The sequence below is a fragment of the Plectropomus leopardus genome, chromosome 3 (genome assembly GCF_026936395.1).
Source record: "Plectropomus leopardus strain MGB_pleo_1.0 chromosome 3, ASM2693639v1, whole genome shotgun sequence".
Taxonomy (NCBI): Eukaryota; Metazoa; Chordata; class Actinopteri; order Perciformes; family Serranidae; genus Plectropomus; species Plectropomus leopardus.
Window position 1 is genome coordinate 35,479,980 of NC_142178.1, and position 17,682 is coordinate 35,497,661.

General features: G+C 40.4%; 1 protein-coding gene across 2 annotated transcripts; it reads left to right on the top strand.

Moving 5' to 3' along the window:
* Window positions 1-291: 291 nt before the first annotated feature.
* tmprss6 (transmembrane serine protease 6) lies at window positions 292-15,985 on the top strand. 2 transcript variants are annotated; one of them, XM_042485922.2, is made up of 18 exons: window positions 293-773; window positions 1,800-1,923; window positions 1,996-2,138; window positions 2,358-2,425; window positions 2,765-2,952; window positions 3,098-3,139; window positions 3,501-3,705; window positions 4,206-4,342; window positions 4,512-4,624; window positions 4,784-4,893; window positions 6,795-6,937; window positions 7,052-7,150; window positions 8,459-8,572; window positions 8,820-8,936; window positions 9,329-9,497; window positions 11,302-11,579; window positions 14,405-14,541; window positions 15,272-15,985. In XM_042485922.2, exons 1-18 carry the CDS (start codon window positions 684-686, stop codon window positions 15,434-15,436), a joined length of 2,442 nt encoding a protein of 813 aa, XP_042341856.1. In that variant the 5' UTR covers window positions 293-683; the 3' UTR covers window positions 15,437-15,985. The 2 variants fall into 2 exon arrangements, with proteins under 2 accessions (XP_087930664.1, XP_042341856.1); XM_088074538.1 differs by lacking the exon at window positions 3,098-3,139 and having other exon boundaries at window positions 292-773.
* Window positions 15,986-17,682: the final 1,697 nt, after the last annotated feature.

The following is a 17,682-nucleotide window of genomic DNA, read 5'->3' on the forward strand; positions in this document are numbered from 1 at the left end:
GAATCTCCATGGATGAGGACCTGCTCCCTATGTAAAGTTCTTATTTTCAGGTGATTATACACTTAAGAAAACATATTATATTCAATTTCTGCCAGTACATCCCCCTAAATCTGACACACTAAACCTTTAACACACAAATATCCGTCTCAACATCAGGCTTTCTGTGCAGCAAGCTCACTCTGGCCCACTGGGATTTCTTGTTTGCATGGAAAGTGAAATGCACTCTGGGAAATGAGTTGAGTACGTAACTAGCCCGACCCTGCTTCATTCCCATCAGATTTACTTGTGCTGGGGAGTGCACTGGGAGCATCACTGTTGCTAGGTAATGATTAGTGACATCAGGGTACCTGTGCTCACCTGCCTCGCTGCTGCTCCTTTTAGATGAAAAAGGGTTATGATGAAATAATGACTTTGTGGATTCTGTTTTTATTCTCGCTGTCAGTCAGAGCTTACAGATAACTCTCTGAGCCATGCACAGATCCAAATGAGCTTTGGGAAATATTGATTGACTTTTTTTTTTTTTTACCTTTGGACTTACAAACAGAGCGGAAGCCGTTCTCTGTCTGTTGGAGCTACATGTCTGGTTTTGTGCTTACCAGAAATGCAAAATAAAATCTGTTGGAACTGGAAATTCATCAGTAATGCCCCAATGGACAGTGAGATGATTTCTCAAGGAACAAAGGATGTGGAGTGATGCGATGGCGCTCGGGCACGGCTCGAAGAAGTCGATCTCATGTGACGCGGGGGTCATACCTGCTTCTGTGAACAGTGGGGTCAGTAATTCTTATACTACACCATTAACATGTGCTGTGTGATCACTCAGTATGTTCAGATAATTGTATATCACACCTGTAGTTTTTAGAGTAAACTAAATTGTAATATACAGTCTATTTTCAAAATGGAAGCAAAAGGAGGCTCTTGTTTTGGATGTTGTTGCATTTATGTAGCTTAACAGCCAATTCATACAGTTGCAGAAATAAATCATATAACCCCCCCCCAACAAAAAAAATATTATTATACATATCTAAAATGCTTTAGCTGAAGGCTTATGGGTGCAACTGAAAAGTGCCTTGTTTTCAGTTTCCTGCACTTAAAACCTCTTCCTGTCATGTGTTCCTCAGTGGATGAGCCACATGTCAGTACACTACACAAGATTAGTCTCAAGGGAAACTCTACTGATATGACACTTAGTACTACTGCAAATGTGAAAAATGTTTTCGACTATTAAGCATTTAGTTTTTGCTCCAGAGGGAGATGCATGAATGACATCACTCAACTTTTGGGGGCTGGTGAAACTGAAATTACATCTTCAGCATTCATAGAACGGTGCTGTAATTTGACAGAAAAGCAAAAAATATTGCTTTCTTAATAAAACTTTTTATTTATTTATTTATTTATGTTTGTATTTCACACCCGCTATGGTTTTTGCAAATATAGAAGATATGGTATTGATTTCTGTTTTGTCACAGCAGCAACAACCCAGAGGTAGTTTGTAAATAGTATAATACATAATAAAGAAAGGAATTAAAAATAGATTAAAATGTAAAAAAAAATGACAAGTTGCTTTGTTGTGGGTGAGAAATGTAAAAACTATTAATTTGAACTTCTACTGAAAAAGTTATGTTGGCTGTATAGGGGAGAGAGAGAGAGAAAAAAATCATGTAGCGGGACATGATCTAAAGAGAAACTATCTCAGTGCCCTGCTGCCCCCTCACTCAGACACTGCATTAAAAGACACTTCAGACTGGGTTTTATATTTTGGACCCAAAAGAAATTGAAAGTTTGGTCTTTTCTTCCAGGTAGAAGATGGTGGCCACGCGGCTGCTTCTCCCACCAGGAAGACTCGGTCCTGCAAGTGTCTCCTGTCCTCCTTTATCATCGTCCTCGTAGCTGCAGGAGCCACACTGGCCTGGTACTTCCTGGGTAAGGACTTTTGTCTCTTTCTTAAGTCTTGTTTGTTTATGCTGTTGATATTCACACCTTGCTGTGTAACAGAATACAGGATTTGGGTGTTGGAGCCTCGTGTCCAGCAGCAGTACACGGCCTACCTGACCATCCTCAACAGAAACTTTTCTGCTGATCTGTCCTCTCACAAGAGCCCTGTATTCAGAAAGGAGGCCAAGGGAGTACAGAACATGGTGAGCAGGGACCATCAGTTCCTCTGACACTGATGCACACTGACTACAATAATAGGTGAACATCCTGAGGGACCAGGACTGCTGCTGGTTTTCTAATTTCACCTGTAGTTTGCACCATGCGATTAAAATATCTGTCTGAAAAGAAAAGCAACAGCTCTCAGGTGGAAAACAACTCAATAACTCGTCTTACAGGTGAAATTGTCTTTCTCTGTCTTTCAGGTAGGGAAGATAATAAAGGGGTCCAGTCTTTCTCGGTACTTCAACTACACCACTGTGTTCGCCTTTGGGTATGTGTATCCAACTAATTCATATTAACCTTTTAAAACTGGAGCAAATGGACTTCTTTTAAAAATATGGTAAAAGGAAAACAAGGTAAAGTAAAAAAGTAAAAAAGAGAAATGAAATAGAAGTTAAAAAGAGCACTCAAAAGATAATAATAATAATAAAAATTAAAAAAAAAAAAAAGTAATAATTTTGAAACATAATTTTAAACATGTAATTATGATAATTATGTAGCTTATATAGCTAATTTTTACTTTTTTCCTAGACATTTTGCAGATAATTTATTACTAAGCTCCTGATTGCCTGCTGCTGTATGAATTTTGTTCTGGGCTTTGTTTTTGCAGAGAAGGGAGTGTTGTGGCTCATTTCTGGATCATGATGTCTATACCAGAAAGCCACGCTAAGAAGGTCACACTGGAGGAGCTTACCACAAGCCTGGAGGAGGGCCTCAGGGGGTACAGAGTGTCAGGGGAGGAGGAGACAGCCAGCTTCTTTGGATACCTCCTCCACCTCCCCTCGCTTTCTGTCAGTGGTAAGAGCAAGAGAGAGACCGAGTCTGTTTGTTTAAGACACAAATGAAATGTGTGTGATGAAAGATGAAGACGTGAGAAACAGGAATATGAAATGTTTTTTGTTACTTTAATTTCTTTTCCGTCTTTGTGTTCTGCTCCCCACAGAAACTGACACCAAAGTTATAGAACTTTTGAAAGCCTCATTTGGTATCACACCTTATTTTTTTCATTTGCTTGTTCATAATTTCTCATTTTGTATCGATGTATTCACTTTGATTGAACTTTCATTAGCATGCAGCACAATATGCACCATCCTCCAAACTCTCTGTATATTCAGTAGTTCTCGTGCATTAGCCACATGGACACTGCTTCAGCATGTAAAATTCCTGCTGTAATTAGTTACTGATGCTATGTTGAAATTGAATCACTTTTGCAAGGAGGGTTTGTTGATGTTAATTTTATGTTAGCTCCAAACAAAACATCAAGGCAATATATGAATGTGTTCACATCAGAACAAATCCTATGTAAGACCAGCTCAACTCAAATTTTTCGGCATCCTTTCCACAAGACTGTTACCGCTACCAGAAGGTGGTGTCCAGCAGCCCCTTGGCGCTCCGCGGGCCGGACACACAGCGCTCTTCCTGCCTGTGGCACCTCCAGGCCGCCCCTGGCTCCCAGCTGGAGCTCCATATGGAGTGGCTGCTGCCAGAGTGCCGGGACAGGCTGTTGGTGTACAACTCCCTCACCCCCTCTGACGCTCACCTAATCACATCGTGAGTTTCATTTACAAACTTTGACGGATTTATTTACTGTAATATAGGCTAAGTTTTGCTATCTGATATTGGCCGGTCCACCTTTAAAATTATGCACATTTTCTCATCACTGTCACCATTGTGCATCATATGATTATCACTTTTATTTGCTGCAATCAGCAGCTGTATAGCTCACTCTGTTAGTCAGTCGGCCTACAAAAATGCCCACACACATTCAAGTAATGTATAGCTGCAGCTGAGGCAGCTTCATGACCCGCATACTGTTAGTTATCTAGGTTTGGGAAAAGAAACATAGTTGGGTGTTTTCATATTACTTGCATAATGTGAAGTGATTTGTGCCAATTAGGAAAAAGGGGCAATGTGTCGATGCATGCGCGTACGTGTTTGCAGCTATTGCAAATTTGTGCTTCTTAATTAAAATCTTAGGTTTTTTTTCTTAAGAGGAGTGACACCATCTTTCCCTTTGTTTCTTACTGTTCATCCTCCCTTTGTCCTCCCAGAGTGTATGGCTGCAGCAGACATGAGCGTTTGGTGCGCGTCCTGTCTTCAGGCGAGTGGATGACAGTGGTTTGGAAACAGGGTCTGTATAACTACAAGGACCCCTTCTCTCTGTCCGCACAGGCCTGGGACCGCCAAGGTAAGACTACCTGAAAGGCAAGGCCTTAAATAACTAGTTCAGAAACGTTTCATCGGATGGTCCAGTTGAGAACATGTTGAGATGATACTGAAAGGAGGGAGATGAGGTAGAACAGATTTTTATTGTGGATTTAAATACTTGTTACTCTCTCTCTGTGTCTTCTCCTTAGACTGTAACTCCGCTATAGAGCTAAAGGCCGCACCAGGGGTCCAGGGGGCACTGAGGACGCCTTTCTTCCCCAGATACTACCCCCCTGACACCAACTGTACCTGGAGCTTTACTGTAAGGCACTCCCTCATCCATGTCCCCAAATTCTTGCTTGCTTGATTTATTGATTAGCTTCTGAAACCTGGTAACCCTTTCAGGCCCTTCATATTGATGATAAATGTATGTATTAGCTCTTTATTGTATTTTTGTGTTTGTTGTCCTGTGTGGTTTCAGATTCCCAGTGTAGGGATGGGTTTGTCTCTGGAATTTGAGGGCTACGAGTTGAGCAGAGCCAGCTACAACCAGGTCTGCACGCAGGGTCAGTGGATCATCCAGAACCGCAGGTAGGCTGTGCCTCAAAGAGATGGTCTGTAGGAACTGAGGGTGACTCAGCCTCAATGATTAGATGATTAGATCCTTCCATCCATCCATCTATCCATCCATCTATCCACCAATCCATCTTCCTCTGCTTACCCAGGACCAGGTTGCTGGGGCAGCAGGCTGAGCAGAGTATTACAGAGGTTTCTCTCCCCAGCAACGCTTTTCAGCTGCTCCCGGAGGACTCTGAGGCGTTCTCAGGCCAGATGAGATATATAATCCCTCTAGCATGTTCTGGGTCTGCCCTGGGGCCTCCTGCTATTTGGACATGCCCCAAACACCTGTAATGGGAGGCGCCCAAGAGGAATCCTGATCAGATGCCTGATCCAGCTCATCTGGCAGCTTTTGACATGAAGGAGCAGTGGCTCCACTCTGATCTTCCTCTGAGTGTCTGAGCTGCTCTCTCTACCTTTAAGGCTGAGCCCAGACACACTACGGAGGAAACTTACTTTGGCCACAAGTATCAGCAATCTCATTTGTTCAAAGCTCATAGGTGAGGTTTGGGACGGAGATGGACTGGTAAATTGAAAGCTTTGCCTTCTGGCTCATCTCTCTTCACCATGATGGTCTGCCTATCTATCTCACACTCCTTTTTACCCTCACTTGTGAAAACATCCCGAGATACTTGAACCCCTTCTCTTGGGGCTGTAACAACTCAGAGGGGCAATCCACAGAGAACCATGGCCTCAGACTTGGAGGAGTTTATTCTTGTCCCAACTGCTCCACACTCGGCTGCAAACCACCCCAGCGCATGCTGGAGGCCACAGTGTGATGAAGCCAACAGAACAACAACATTGGCAAAGAGCAGAGATTAACCTCTGAGGTTCCTAAATGGACTTGAGATCCTCTCCATTAATGTTAAAAAGCTGAGTGCCATTTAGTTCCATTAAATTTCAGGGAAGGCAAACATCACTACAGCCGATTTCCCCAAACTGTACAATACAATACACCACAACAAGACTGATAAATTGCACTACTGGAAAAAAAAGGTTTTTTTTTGTTTTTTAACAAAGCTGAAGTGTGGCTGAATCAAAGACTACAAAACCCAACATACTGGTGCTGAGATATAACTACACAACAAAAAAGTACATTTTCCAAATTCATCTCTACGCTTTATACTCTAATTAGTGGCATGACTCTCGGCAAAGCAAGCTTTTTGAGAAAGAAATGTCTAAATTTCAGGTTTCTTTTCTTGCCCAGAATGGCCATGTGCACTCTTTTTTATGTGTTAGACCCTCAGTAGAGAAAAACTAAAAAACCTGCACACCACAACTTATGAGAACTTAAGCACAGACATTGTATGCAGAGCCTTACTTCCTATTTAACCTGACAACAGCAATAGATTTACGGTATATGACTTAACTGACAGGATATTTCTGGTGCAACAAGAAGCAGAGAGTTGTACGTCATGTCAACTAATTCCTATTTGTAACTGCCACCTGTGTGTGGTTTGGTGTGTGGCAGGAAGCATCTGTGCATGAGGATGTCTTCCATACAGACATACACATGATGGTCAGACTTTTTTTATGCAAACTTTAATAACACAAATGGACCAAATTACACAGTAAAGATGTTCAGTTCATATTGTCACATTTTTCTATTATGTTCTGAACAACAGGGGGCAGCAGCATCCCATATCCATATCCATATCCCATTCTTTTCATGAGGCCCGTTTTATTTCAAGTTTGAGGCACGGTACATTTTCATTCTGATAAATCTTGTGCTTTTCTGACCAGATTATAGCGAAGATATGTTTGTCATCAGTCAAGGGCACTCCATATTTACCACCAGACACCAGAGTCATCCTGTTGCTCTGCAGGGAAACGAGAGTTTCCTTTAGATTTAAGTGTCTCTGTCCTTTTCTCAGACTGTGTGGCACCAGGAGTCTGCAGCCGTACAATGAACGCCTCTTCCTGCTCTCCACAACAGCCACTGTTGTCATGACGTCAGAGGTGTCACTCACAGGGCCGGGCCTTCAGCTACGCTACAGAGTCTTCAACCAATCAGATCGTAAGTTGAGGATGCAGGAGACACAGCCAAGAAATGTGGAAATTAACTGCTAAGAAACACACATATGTACACAATTTTAATGTGTGTATGTGTGTGTTTGTGTGTGTTTTATAGCTTGCCCCGGCCAGTTTCTGTGCACTTTTAACGGCCTGTGTGTTCCTGCCTGTGATGGAATTAAAGACTGTCCAAACGGACTTGACGAGAGGAATTGTGGTACTTATTTATGTTTAAAATCAGTTGATTCGCACGTCACTTGCTGAAACAGGAAATTGACGCATGGTGCAGGAAGAGCTTAAGAATATGAATGTGTCGGACCACCACACAAAGCCAGAGGAGCCCAATGCATTTCAGATACTTTTGAGCTGCGTTTTGACAAAATGAATGAATTATAGAATCTATCTGGATGCCGTACAGTATCTCACAATGGGACAACCTGAGAAATCTTGGCAGCTTTTCAAGCTACATAGCTATTACTGGTTTTGCTTTTTAGAGTTGACTTCTGATAGGAGACAAATGAGTCATTAATTAGATATTTATATCTTATATTATATTATTATATTTATATTAATTAGATATTTTTTAATGTTGTATAAACATATCAGAGAGAATGAAACTTTTGCAAATTGTGTTTGCCTGTTTACATAGGTGTATGATATGATATGTATAATATCTGTATCATAGAAGTTTAAATTCTATATAATAAAAGGATGAAAAGACACTTTTCTTTTCAATGTATTGTATCTTTCTCCATTTTCCCCACCTCAGACAGTTAAATGTGGCTAAATTGATTGCAGTGTATTGCATCTACCCCAAACACTCAAATTTCCAAATGTAAAACTTTTCAATGTGCCAACTGAAAATGAAAATCTAATTTAAAAGTAAGGCCTTAACTGATACTAAAATGGGTTAAATCAATCTTTCAAAAGTCTTAGAAATGTTAAGACATGGGGAGTAGGATTTTATGAATTGTATTTTTCTGACATTGCATTGTGAAATTTCAAAATAATTGGTAACATGTCTTTTCTTTTCTAAATAATGGACCAATTCCCTTTTCTTGAACTTGTCATGATGGGATTTAAGGTGGTGGAATCCCACATGCAGAGACAGAAACATAAAATACAACAAGAAAACAAGAAAACTCGCCAACAAATACCAGGTTTTTCCCAGTTCTGACCAGATTCTTCACTGGCCCTAACAAATCGTGTCTTATGTTACAATAAACATCGTATAATAATAATAGTAATTGTTCCCACCCCTAAGTAGAAAAAAGAAAATGTTTTTGCTTTTTGTAACATTCCTCTTAAATTCAATCCCAAGTGGCAAATAGAGTTTAAAAAAAGTATTAAATCTAACTGGCCATAACCTGAAGGAACCCTGGTTAATGCTGCTTCATGTTTTATTATGCTGAACTAAAAGTCTTTGTTTTTTCTGTCACCAGTTTATATTATTGAATTTTATCAAGCATATGGACATAAATGCAAGCTGGTAAATCCCCTGTGTGTGTACACATGTGTGTTTCAGTGTGTGCGGCACAGTACCAGTGTCCGGAGGACAGTCAGTGTGTCGACTACTACAAGGTGTGTGACCAACTCCCAGACTGCCCTGAAGCATCGGATGAGATGAACTGTACTGATGGTAACACACTCAAAGCTACATGTACACACTATCAAAAAAACATCACACACACGCACACACCAAATGTAGGGCGTCAGCCTTTTGCAAGATCTAGTATATTGATCTTCTGATGGTGTTAGTGGTATTATTTTACCTCCTCCATGCTGTATCAGAAATGCACTTTTTAAAAAAAAAATCAATCAGTGTTTAGTGCAGAGGCCCTTACAGCAGCAAACAAAACAGTAAACATGCACGTGTGTGTGTTCAGGTGTGCAGTGTACAGATATGACCTATGTGTGCGCTGATGGAACTTGTCTAAAGAAGCCGAACCCAGAGTGTGACTTTGTCTCCGACTGCCCCGACGCCTCGGATGAGAAGCACTGTGGTGAGAAGATAAACTCACCTTATTTAAATTATTTTTTTATTTCACGTAAATTCAGTTTCAGTTCAAATTTTGTGATGTCATCATGCTTGGACAGATTTCTTTGGATTTTCTCTGACCTAATGTCAACCTGGTGTTTAATAGAAAAATAATTAAATTAAAAAAATAATAAATCAATAAAATATAGTTTGATTTTTGAATATTCTATGTGCAATTTTTTTCCCCAACATACTAAAAACACATTTTTTTAAAACTCTTTTTGCAGTAATTTTCAAACATGTTGGTCTTTCTTTTTTAAATCATTTTTTTTTACAAGACAACCATGTTGATTCTATTCAATAAGTTTACATCTGCAGTCCATATGTTTGTTGTAATGTTCCTCTGTGTGCATTCAGACTGCGGCCTGAGGCAGTTTTCCAGCCGTATTGTTGGGGGCACCAATGCCACGGAGGGGGAGTGGCCATGGCAGGCCAGCCTACAGGTGCGAGGTACCCACATCTGCGGGGGAGCACTAATCTCTAGTCAGTGGGTGGTGTCCGCTGCCCACTGTTTCTATGACGACCGGTGAGTACAGAAACAGAGGGGAGGAAGTGGTGTATTGAATGAGGTGTGGGAATGTACTTTCAAAACAAAGACAGTTGAGAGACTTTGAGCCAAAAGCTTTTTCTCTTCAGCTGAGGATGTTTTTTGAATGAAGATGTCAAACTTTCAGCATTTTAGATAAAAAACTATTTAAAATAAGTTTTGTTTACCTTTCTGGTCCCTTTGCTGTTCAAGTTTTGGTTGTAACAGCCTGTCTGAATCAAAGCCAACATATTTATGTATTTATATACACTCCTCCTTTCAAGGCCTGATTCAGCTGGCTGGACCACGACCAAAACTATAGCTGCAACATCCTGTAGAGGATTAACTATTCTTCTCTTAGTGTTCCTTGTATGGTGATTAAAAGCTTGTGCAGCACTTAGTGTGTGTTGATATTTCAGAGGACACACGGAAACAGAAAGTAAATTTAAAGAGACAGAAACAGTTCCTCATGTATGTGTTGGCAACATTCAAGTCAAATATAAAACTATATATAAAAAACGTTATATCATACACTGCTAGAAATAAAGGTTACAAATAGGTTCATCCTGAAGGGCGGAGGTTCTACCCAAAAACCATTTGCTTCATTTTCTGAAGAAAGGGTTCTTCGTCAGACATAAAGATACATTAAGAACTAAAATCATTAGTTGGAAGAGAGATCTATGGGTAATGTATTCACCTACTAATTTTAGAGACCCGCTCTATGGGTTCTAGATGAAACCCTTGAAATATAAAAGGGTTCTTGGTAGAGCCTCCTGGATCGGTTCTAGATGAAACCCTGTCAGACGAACAGGGATCAGCTTTTTGACTAATTTCTGGATTCATCAACCACTGATTTTAGATTACAGACATGGATTTTCTGATGGAACCCTAGGTTGAACCCCTTCCTGGTTTAAAAGCTGATTATGGATAACGGAAAGGCCTCGGGGATTAAGTCAGCGAGCCGCTAAGCTAGGAAGTGGCTGCACTATCATCTGTCCAGCTAACAGCTGATTCACTTTTGAACAACCAGCGCGACAGGCTTCCTGGGTCCGAAGAAAACCAGCCGGCTTAGGGAGTCGAAGACATTAAAAAGTCACTCGACTTACTAATGGAGGAGGTTTCCACAGCAGAAAAGCATCCTGGACATGAGATGAAGGCTTTACAGATTCAAAATGCAGAGAAGGATAAGAAACTCCACTACCTCAAGAGCAGAGTGGCGGACCTGGAGCAGTATACTAGGACCAATGACGTGATTGTCAACGGACTCCACATTAAACCCCAGTCATACCCTTGCACTATAAATGGGTTCTTGGTAGAATCTTCTGGGTGAAGTCTAGAAAAAACCCTTACAGTATAAAAAGGTTCTCGGTAGACTCGTTGGCGGGTTTTTGTTGGCACCCTTAGAAAGTGGAAAGGTTCTGGGTCAAACCTCCAGGGAGAGTTCTGGGTAGAGCTATTACACCATAGAAGAGAACCTCTCATAAGAAGTACTGGGTGAAACCATCCAAATTTGGTTTTAAGTAGTATCCTTTATGTTGGGTTCCAGGTAAATCTTTCTGAAAGGGTTCCAGTTGAAACCTTAATAAAATTAGATTTATAAAGGTTTATAAATTATAAATTAGATTCTACAAGGCGTCAAAAAGGGTTCTCCTACAGGAGTAAGCCTAAGATCCCTACATGGTTCTAACTAGCACATTTATTTCTAAGAGTGTATTTTAATTTGTAATAGGAAAATAAAAAGAAGTACTGCTTATTGCCCATATCACACATAGCAGCTCCTTTTCTCCTCCTCTTTTGTTCTCAGTCTCTACGCCCCCTCAGTGTGGACGGTCTACCTTGGTAAACTGCGGCTCAACCCCAGCAGCCCCACTGAAGAAGTGACGAGAGTTAAGGAGATCCACCTTCATCAATTCTATGATGATGAGTCCCACGACTATGACCTGGCCCTGCTGAAGCTGGACCGGCTCGCCCCCATGCTGCTGGCAGGACATGCTCGACCCGCCTGCCTGCCTCCACCCACCCACCAGCTGGAGCCGGGCCTGCTCTGCTGGGTCACCGGCTGGGGTGCTCTCCGCGAAGGGGGTGAGGAGGGAAAGAGGGTTTGGGGGGGATGTGGAAAAGAGGATAGAAGGTGATAAAAAAGTAAAGCAGTCTAACCAAGTTGCAGAATAAATGTTGGCATTGTGTGTTTCTGCAAACCACAGATATGTCACATATGCACAATATATGAAACAGATAAGTTCATGTTTCTTTACATGTCAAAAAGGCTGCAGTTAACTTGGTTATGTTTACGCACAAAGTGATTAGGAAAAGAGCATGTTTTGGCTTAAAAGATCCACCTTTGATGCTACAGTCACGCCTGGAAATGCTGTGACTGTGATGCTGTTTCGAGGATTCGGTCCTTTTTTCTCCTCATTACTCACTTCAAAACACTTGAAAACACCCAATTTTGGTGATGTATCTAGAAAATACCTGCATTTGTGGCTGGAAATACCACATCACTAAAACACCTCGGCTCTTGCTGCCACAAACAATGATGGAAACACCACAAAGTTTCTTTAAAAACACCTGTTTTTGGTGCAAAAACTGCGATTGAAAAAGTCACAATGTTTCTATAAAAAAAGGGAAAAAAAAAACACTTTTGCTGCCACAATTGTGGCTGGAATAAATCTAAATATTTGGCTGCCATCTTGCCAAGGTGTCACAACATCCACCATTTCCTTTACCTCCAGATGACAAAATCAGCTCATATAATGTCAAACTCATCCCTTTAGATTTAAAATGTATAAATGTAACAAATGTGTGGTTTGCAGAAACAATGCCAACATGTTCTTCTGGTGACTTGGCTGTGCAGTTGGTAGACTGGGGTTCAGTTTTAAAACCAGAAACACTTCAAACCTCTCAGAGGGCTTAAGCAGCATTTCCTTTTCATTTATTTATTTTTTAAATTTATGACCTCTTAAAATGAAGCAACGTCTGCTACCCCTCATCATAGGTCTTGTCTGTTTGCAAATTGTGAGAGTAATTTCCCCCTTGAAACCCTAGAGATTGTTTAAATTGAATAATTGTTTGAGTCTGACACAAAGTAAACAGGTAGTGAAGTAAAGACCGGGATTGAGTTGCAGCAGCTGTTCATGAATTCTTTGCTTTCCGGCCATTTCCAGCCTGATTTACTAAATTAGTAGCTTGAAACCAGCAAACAGACACAGAGGCATAAGCAACAAGGACAATCTGGCAGAGTGAGGGTGGAAATGGGCTGGTAAATATACAGCCAGGCTGATTAGGGAAATTGGTAGCAGGTGGGTGTTTGGGTGGAGAAGGTCAGGTGATGAGGGCAGGAACGAGAGGCTAGAAATGACAAGGAGCTGGAGATTTTGGGAAAGTCTGAGGGCCTCTGGAAGAATAGCAGGGTGGATGGAGAATTGAGAGTGTGGCTGATTTATTGTCTGACCCCTTGAACATAGTGCTGCTCCCAAGTTAGGACTAACTGCCATAGAGTTAAAGCACAATTTATCAGAGTATTGATCTCAACAAACTATTTTGCAAAGACTTGTATTTCAAGTTCACGCTTATTTGTCACATACAAGAAAAGAACATGTACATTAAATGCATTATGCCCTGGCTCTCTCTCAACTGTCAAAACCTATAAATAATACAAACAAATAAGAAATATATAACCTGAAAATAAAATAGCAGCATATAATTAAAACAAAAGAGGCATATAACAATCATAGTGTTGCAAACTGCCTTTGATGCAAAATCTTTCTCAGGATTGCATGTAAAGGAATCGGTTTTGCATTCATCCCATTATAAATTATTTTAAACCTCAGGTTTTGGTATGTGTGAAGTACAGGAACACATCATCGTGCCTGGTAAATGGACGCTTTTAATGAAACTATGCAGGTTTATTTACATTTTAAGACTTTATTTGGTGCTTTTGACTTGTAGGTTTATTTCATAAAGACCAGTTGCATTCTTTGTTATATTATTAAGTTGTTTTCATTTCTGTTACAGGATGAGAGGTTAACTTTTTTCCACTGACTTGTGTATTATGCAATTCAATTACAGGAAGTGATTTTATGTGACGTGTGTAGTCTGTGAAAACCCCTTTTGTGTCAGTGGCATGTTGAATTATCGGGCAAGATGTCGGGAGTCATTGTGTGGGGAGTCTCAGTAATTTGGTGGAAGCTGGGTATGGCATTAAGATAACAGAATGAAAACACATTAAATTAACTTACTTTAATTAAAGAGGCAGGAGGAGGTGGAGTGATGTGGGTGGAAGTGTCAGTTGGTCGTGGTTTCTGATTAACCCAATAAACAGATGACGGCTGTTAAAAACCATCTTCCGGAACAGAAAGTTTCATAACAATTTCAAGTAGTACGTGGTTGAAAAAGGTAAGATAATTTTTTTTATGTTAAAATGCAGTTACACCATCTTATTTCCAATTTTTTTTTCATCCTCAAGATGGAAACTTTCCCGCATTTTTTGTTTACTGCTGGTTGTGTGCAATTTGAAAAGTTGCAACTGCAGCCATGCAGGCAGTTTACAGGCTGGTTTATTGTTTGTTAAACATAAAAAAAAATAATGGTTTGTGCTGAAGCTGAGGTATCGATAGGACTGCAGTCTGTGACATATTTCAGTGAGGGGTTTTTTCTAGTTTGATCTGCAGCTCTAAAACTGACATCCAGAGAGTGAATCAAAACTGAGCAGTGAAGATGTCAGATTCAGCTCTCTGTAGACTTATAAAAGATTATTCTCATGTACCCAAGTGTGACAGAAACATTAGGAAAGAAGTGTGATCCATCCTGCAAAAAAAATCACACATTGTCTTATAAAGAGAAATTGATGAAACAATGATGAATCTTTGGGCCTTCACTGATTGACCTTTCACCTCTTATGTCTTCAGGCAGCACCAGTAATGTGCTTCAGAAGGTGGATGTTCGCCTGGTCAGTGAGGAAGCCTGTGTTCGCTCTTACGGCCATGTGGTCACTCCCAGAATGCTTTGCGCCGGGTACCGCAGTGGAGACAAAGATGCCTGTCAGGTACAAACAATCACACACATACAACACAAGAGTATATAATGCTTTCATTTCCATAATATTTTACAATGCAGTTTGGCTTTAACGCTGCTCTATGATTAATATTTTTTTATTTATAAAAATATAATTTAAAAATGTATTTTAAAAAAGCCATTGTTTGCTTAAACATTTGCCATGACAACTTGATAAGGCATCAGTCTGTTTAGAGCTAAAGTCACGCTGCCCCCAAGTGGCAAAAAAATGAATAAATAAATATATTCTTGTAGGTATAAATCAAAGTACGTATGCAATGATGCTTTGTATTTAGCACTACATACAGTTATCTAATATCCAGTTAAGTTCCTGTAAAATTTAATACAATATAATACAGTTAAATTTACATTTCAGCCTGAGTAGAGTCATCCAGTTGTGGTATATTTAGTCTCTTTCTTTTTTTGTCTGGATGCACTTTATATCTGCCAGAGGGCACAAAAGTGGAACGGATTCGACGTAAAAATAGAGCAAACAAACCAAACATCCTATGCATGCGGGTAGTTGCTGAAAAATACTCAGGGTGGAGACTTTGGGTTCAGAGTACAGGCCATTCAGTGAGTTTTAAAAGCCAGAAGTGCAAGCACAGAGTGATATCATATGTGAGTCACCAGCACAGGTCATCAGCCTTGTCAATTATTATGGTCATTTTGTGCATTAGAGACATTAAAATCTTGACTCTCCTTTTAACACTCTCTGTCAGGGAGACTCAGGCGGCCCCTTGGTGTGCCAGGAGCCATCGGGTCGCTGGTTTCTCGCCGGGGTGGTGAGCTGGGGCAAAGGCTGCGGGCGTCCAGACTACTACGGCGTCTACACTCGCATCACCAGGCTCACTGACTGGATCCAGCAGGTCATCAGCAGCCCCTGAGACATCAGGGATGTTCATCATCTTTACATCAATATCTTATATCTATAACCTGCAGCACGGTGCAAATGAACACCAACCACATGAGGATACAAAGCACTGGAAGATGATTTAAGCCAAGCAGAAAGGCAAAAAAGCATGACAGGGTTTATCCCAAAGTCATCAAGTAATAAAGCTAATATATTATTTATGCAGCACATTTCAGGACTGATATTATTAGTCCAGCATGTAGTAAAAAGAAACATGCCACAATACTGACAATAAAATGAACTGTGAGTAAGAATGATAACAGGACACATTAAGATAATGATATGAAAAGCTCTTAACTGTATTTTGAATTACTTAAATAAGATTGTGTATCACTTTTTTTGTTTAATCATTTACTATCCAACAGACTGAATCTTCTATATTTTGAAGATATCGAACTTAAAGCATATTTCCCATAATAAAAAAACAACCTTGTTTTGTAATCTAGCTTGCAATATACTGTGTTTGTTTGCATATTTCGCTGGAAGGTAATATAAAATACAACAATAAAAAGCCATGATCGCAGCTGTCTTAGATTTGGCTAAACCCCTAGGAACAGTGCCACACTTTGAAGCTAATTTTACCTGGCGGCCAAACATGGAATTGCGACTTTCAGGCTACTCCGGCGGCCAGAAAGACTTTTCCAATGGACTTATATTGAGAAACAGATGTCAGTAAATCAGTTGATACATTTTCTTGAGCGTCAACCCCCCACAAAATGACTCATTTCATCAATAGGATTTGATGTATTTAGTCCAATAACATTTCAGAATTGCAGAAGAGCCGAATCACTCATTCAGGTTTGTCAATGACTACATTGCTTGTACACATTACTCGTGGAGCTGCGACTGACACCTTCTTCTTGTGAAAACACAAGATGGGGCAAAACTTAATCCTTTGACATCTGACTTCAAGAGATATTGTCTGCAGATATAACTTTAATGTCCTCTTCTAAAAGCTACATGCGAGAATGTAAGGGGTTAATTTCAAGGTCTATAAATCACTGCACCCAAGGAAAGGCCATTTCTCTTTTCTACTGATTTTATTAACAACAACAACATTCTCAAGGGGATTGGGAGCAGGTGCCAGAGCTTGACATCCCTCCCTGCGGCTGGATGCTCAGTCACTGTGATTTGTAAACCAAAATCTATCTATCTATCTATCTATCTATCTATCTATCTATCTATCTATCTATCTATCTATCTATCTATCTATCTATCTATCTATCATTACTCTCTCCTGTTCCTTGTCTCCTCTGTGTCTCATTAACTTCCATTCTCTCCCGCTCAGCTTTTTCACAATGGAAATGAACTCTAATCCTCGGGGGGATGTTTCAATATTTGGAAGTTCCCATTTTCAGTGTAATTGGTATTTTATTAGGCTGTAAACCATAATGACAGTTCTGCTCAATGAGGCGTGAGAACAGTGCTCAAACTGGCCTCTGGGGGCCACAGAAACCATCCATCATCCCAGTTGCCTGTACAGTAATGTTCAATGCTCATAAATGACCTTTAACATCTTCTGTGGACATGTTCTAAAGGATGTTTTGACTCACTGTGACATTCAGGTTGTAAAAAAGATGATATCTTGCCCGCAAACTACTGATCCAATCAGCCTCATATTTTGTGTGCACATTTATGACTGTATGCTCAAGGACCTCTGGTGATTGCAGTGATTCATAACTGCTGGAAAATCTGTTTTATACCATCTTTGACTGCTGACCCCTCACTCCTCTTGATGACCAGTAGGAGCCACAAGTTTTCCAGTAATCATCTCAGCTTCAAATAAAAAACTTTACTGTCTTTTGCAGGACACATTTTGGCCTTTGTCAGGGCTAAAAACTGATATCCAAAGACGTTTGGTCTCACTTTGAGCCAGCTGCATGTGCAGATTAATTCCATGCTTGATATGTCATGATCCACTAATATCAATACATCTCCATATTTTGCTATTTTGCTGCCATCTTGAATGTAAGAGAACCCAGAGGGACAATTCCAATAGACACAGCTGCACAGCAGTCTGTCCACTGCACAGTATTATTCCTCGCCCCTTCATCTTCTAAAGTCATCATATACTGCCGCTTTTGCAGTGATTTTGGCATAAGATCTCAACACCAAAAGCCCCCTTCACGGCTGTATGATATGCTACTGGGCAGCATCAGCTGAGAACACAGCGGGAAAGAAGTGTCATGTTATGATACACCGCTGAATGGCCGGATGGCA

What these genes read in the sequence shown, in the direction of transcription:
- tmprss6 (XM_042485922.2), top strand. Translation starts at nt 684, where the DNA reads ATGTGGAGTGATGCGATGGCGCTCGGGCACGGCTCGAAGAAGTCGATC. An exon ending in CTGCTTCTGTGAACAGTGGG is followed by an intron (nt 774 to 1,799) that starts GTCAGTAATTCT and finishes CTTTTCTTCCAG; the next exon opens with GTAGAAGATGGTGGCCACGC. An exon ending in GACGCTCACCTAATCACATC is followed by an intron (nt 3,706 to 4,205) that starts GTGAGTTTCATT and finishes TTGTCCTCCCAG; the next exon opens with AGTGTATGGCTGCAGCAGAC.